The sequence below is a fragment of the Chrysochloris asiatica genome, unplaced genomic scaffold, assembly GCF_000296735.1.
Source record: "Chrysochloris asiatica unplaced genomic scaffold, ChrAsi1.0 scaffold00262, whole genome shotgun sequence".
In the NCBI taxonomy this organism is placed as follows: domain Eukaryota; kingdom Metazoa; phylum Chordata; class Mammalia; order Afrosoricida; family Chrysochloridae; genus Chrysochloris; species Chrysochloris asiatica.
In genome coordinates, this window is record NW_006408780.1 from 153240 (window position 1) to 155303 (window position 2064).

Here is a 2064-nt window from a genome sequence, read left to right on the forward strand (position 1 = left end):
GTCTCTGGGCCACCTTGTAGGCCTCGCACAGTCAGTGTCTCTGGGCCACCTTGTAGGCCTCGCACAGTCAGTGTCTCTGGCAGACTGCCCACACTGAGGACGGGTCCATCCCTACACCCATGGCTAGTGCCACCCTTCTCATTTCACCTAGTCCCCGAAGCTTGGACCACTTCTGCCCTCTGAGGGCTGGGTCTTTAAAACACAGGAGGGTCTTTGAACTGTGCTGTGGGAAGCTCCCACCCCCCGGCCTAACAAAATAAAGTGTGTGTGTGCCAGGGGGGTGAGCAGAGCACAGGGCCTCAGAGAATGGTGTTATTCTATGGCTTGTCGTGTGGCAAGGCGACAAGGACACAGGTTCAGTCTGCCAGCAGACACAGTCTCCAGGCCACAGGTCAAGCAGATTCATGGCCACGGGATGTGCCACTGGACTGACGTGTCTGCCTGTGGGGCACTACAGTCCCAGGGGCGTGTGGATGGCCCGGTCCCGGGGATCTGGTCATCTCTCTCTGCACTGGTAACCAGCGTCCCCTCTGAAGGAGAAGACATGGCACGGGGCAGGACCAGAAAAGTGGTGGGGCCTCCATGACCCTCTGAGGAGAGCCGCTGTGCACAGGCCCTGTCTCAACGTCAGAGCAGAGCTCCCTCCTTCACCCCCAAGTCTGTACAGCCCATGCGGACCCACCATGTCCCATCTCCTCCGTGCCCAGGGCCCTGCCTTCCTAAGCTTCTTTGGGAGAAAAGGGCACCCATAAGTCACAGCTACGGGACAAGGACTTGAAGGTTTGCTTCAGCTCTGCCTACAAATGCCTGAATCCAAAGGGTAAGTGGTTCCCCGAAAACATGAGCAAAGTGGAGGTCTTTAACCAGCCTTCTGTCTTTAACTCGTAACAGACAGGGTCCTCACACCCATACCTTCCCCACACGCACAGTGCCCTCGAGAAATCAGCCTCCATAGACAGATGGGGTCTTCACACCCAGACCTCCACATGCACAGCACCCAAGAAACCAGCCTCCAGAGACAGACGGGGGGTCCCCACACACGGAGTGAAGTAACCCCAAGAAACACAGCTGTGTAGTTACCTTTCTTTGCTTGTGCCTGGCCCGCTTGGCTGCTCGAGTACTGCTTACTGGCTTGGTCTCTGAGCTGTTTATAAACTGTAACAAGTCTTCGACCTTTCGATGGTCAACGACACTCTCCCTCTCAGAGGTGGGGTCTGCCTTTTTAGGTTGCTCTTCCTTCCTCTTGGTCAAGCGTAGGCGGAGCTTTTCCCGCATCTCTGCGTAGTTCCTACTTGTGGGCGCAGCTGGAGGCTGAGACAGTTCAACAAGAGCATAACTAAAAGACACTTCAAATTTTAACAATTCTGAATATACTGATTAAATACCATAGCTTTCAAAAAGAACTCTTTTCTTTTTATTCAAGCACCCCATGCTCATGGTGAGAAGGAATTAAGGTAAAGCAACTGGCAGGAAACGTCTGCCACCACCTCACCTGGAAGCCAGCACTGGGCACCTACCCCTCTGCTTTTTATACATCCGTGGAAAGTCTAGTAGAATATGTGTAACTATGTACACAAAGGGTTACCGACACCGAGAACGACGTCTACTGACGAATGTACTTTTCACTGACTATGTTTCCGTTTCCTTCTCGTGTCAGCTGCTGTGTCTCTAGCACCTTCTCAGCCATTGTTTCCTTTTGCAGCTTCATACTGTCAAGCTATTTCTTACTGACTATTAAAAATAGACATACATGTTTAGAAAATGCAAACAGAGCTAAGGCAGGAAAACCTTGGCTAGCAATTTCTTATATATAAGAAATATTGCTCAGGAAAGATGTACAAATATACGAGGAGGCTTCAAAAAGTGTGGGGGGAAATGGAATGAAAAAATAATGCAATTATTTAGCTGAGAGGGAGGGAGTCTTCTTATGAAGAATCCAGCCTATCCCCTCTGTACACAGGGTAGATAGGGACGGGTAACTTAGATGTTGGATACCTAAAATAGAGGGGCTATAATTTAGAGATCATCTGAAGAACAGATTTGATGAATTAAACACTAAAGACC

At 50.3% G+C, this 2064-nt stretch overlaps 1 protein-coding gene across 1 annotated transcript in view; it reads right to left on the bottom strand.

Moving 5' to 3' along the window:
• Positions 1–2064, bottom strand: part of FAM193A (family with sequence similarity 193, member A) — a 144123-nt gene that overhangs the window by 31088 nt on the left and 110971 nt on the right. Inside the window, exon 17 of the mRNA XM_006874096.1 lies at positions 1081–1311. Coding sequence (XP_006874158.1) covers positions 1081–1311 — 231 coding nt within the window. The remainder of the gene's footprint in view (positions 1–1080; positions 1312–2064) is intronic.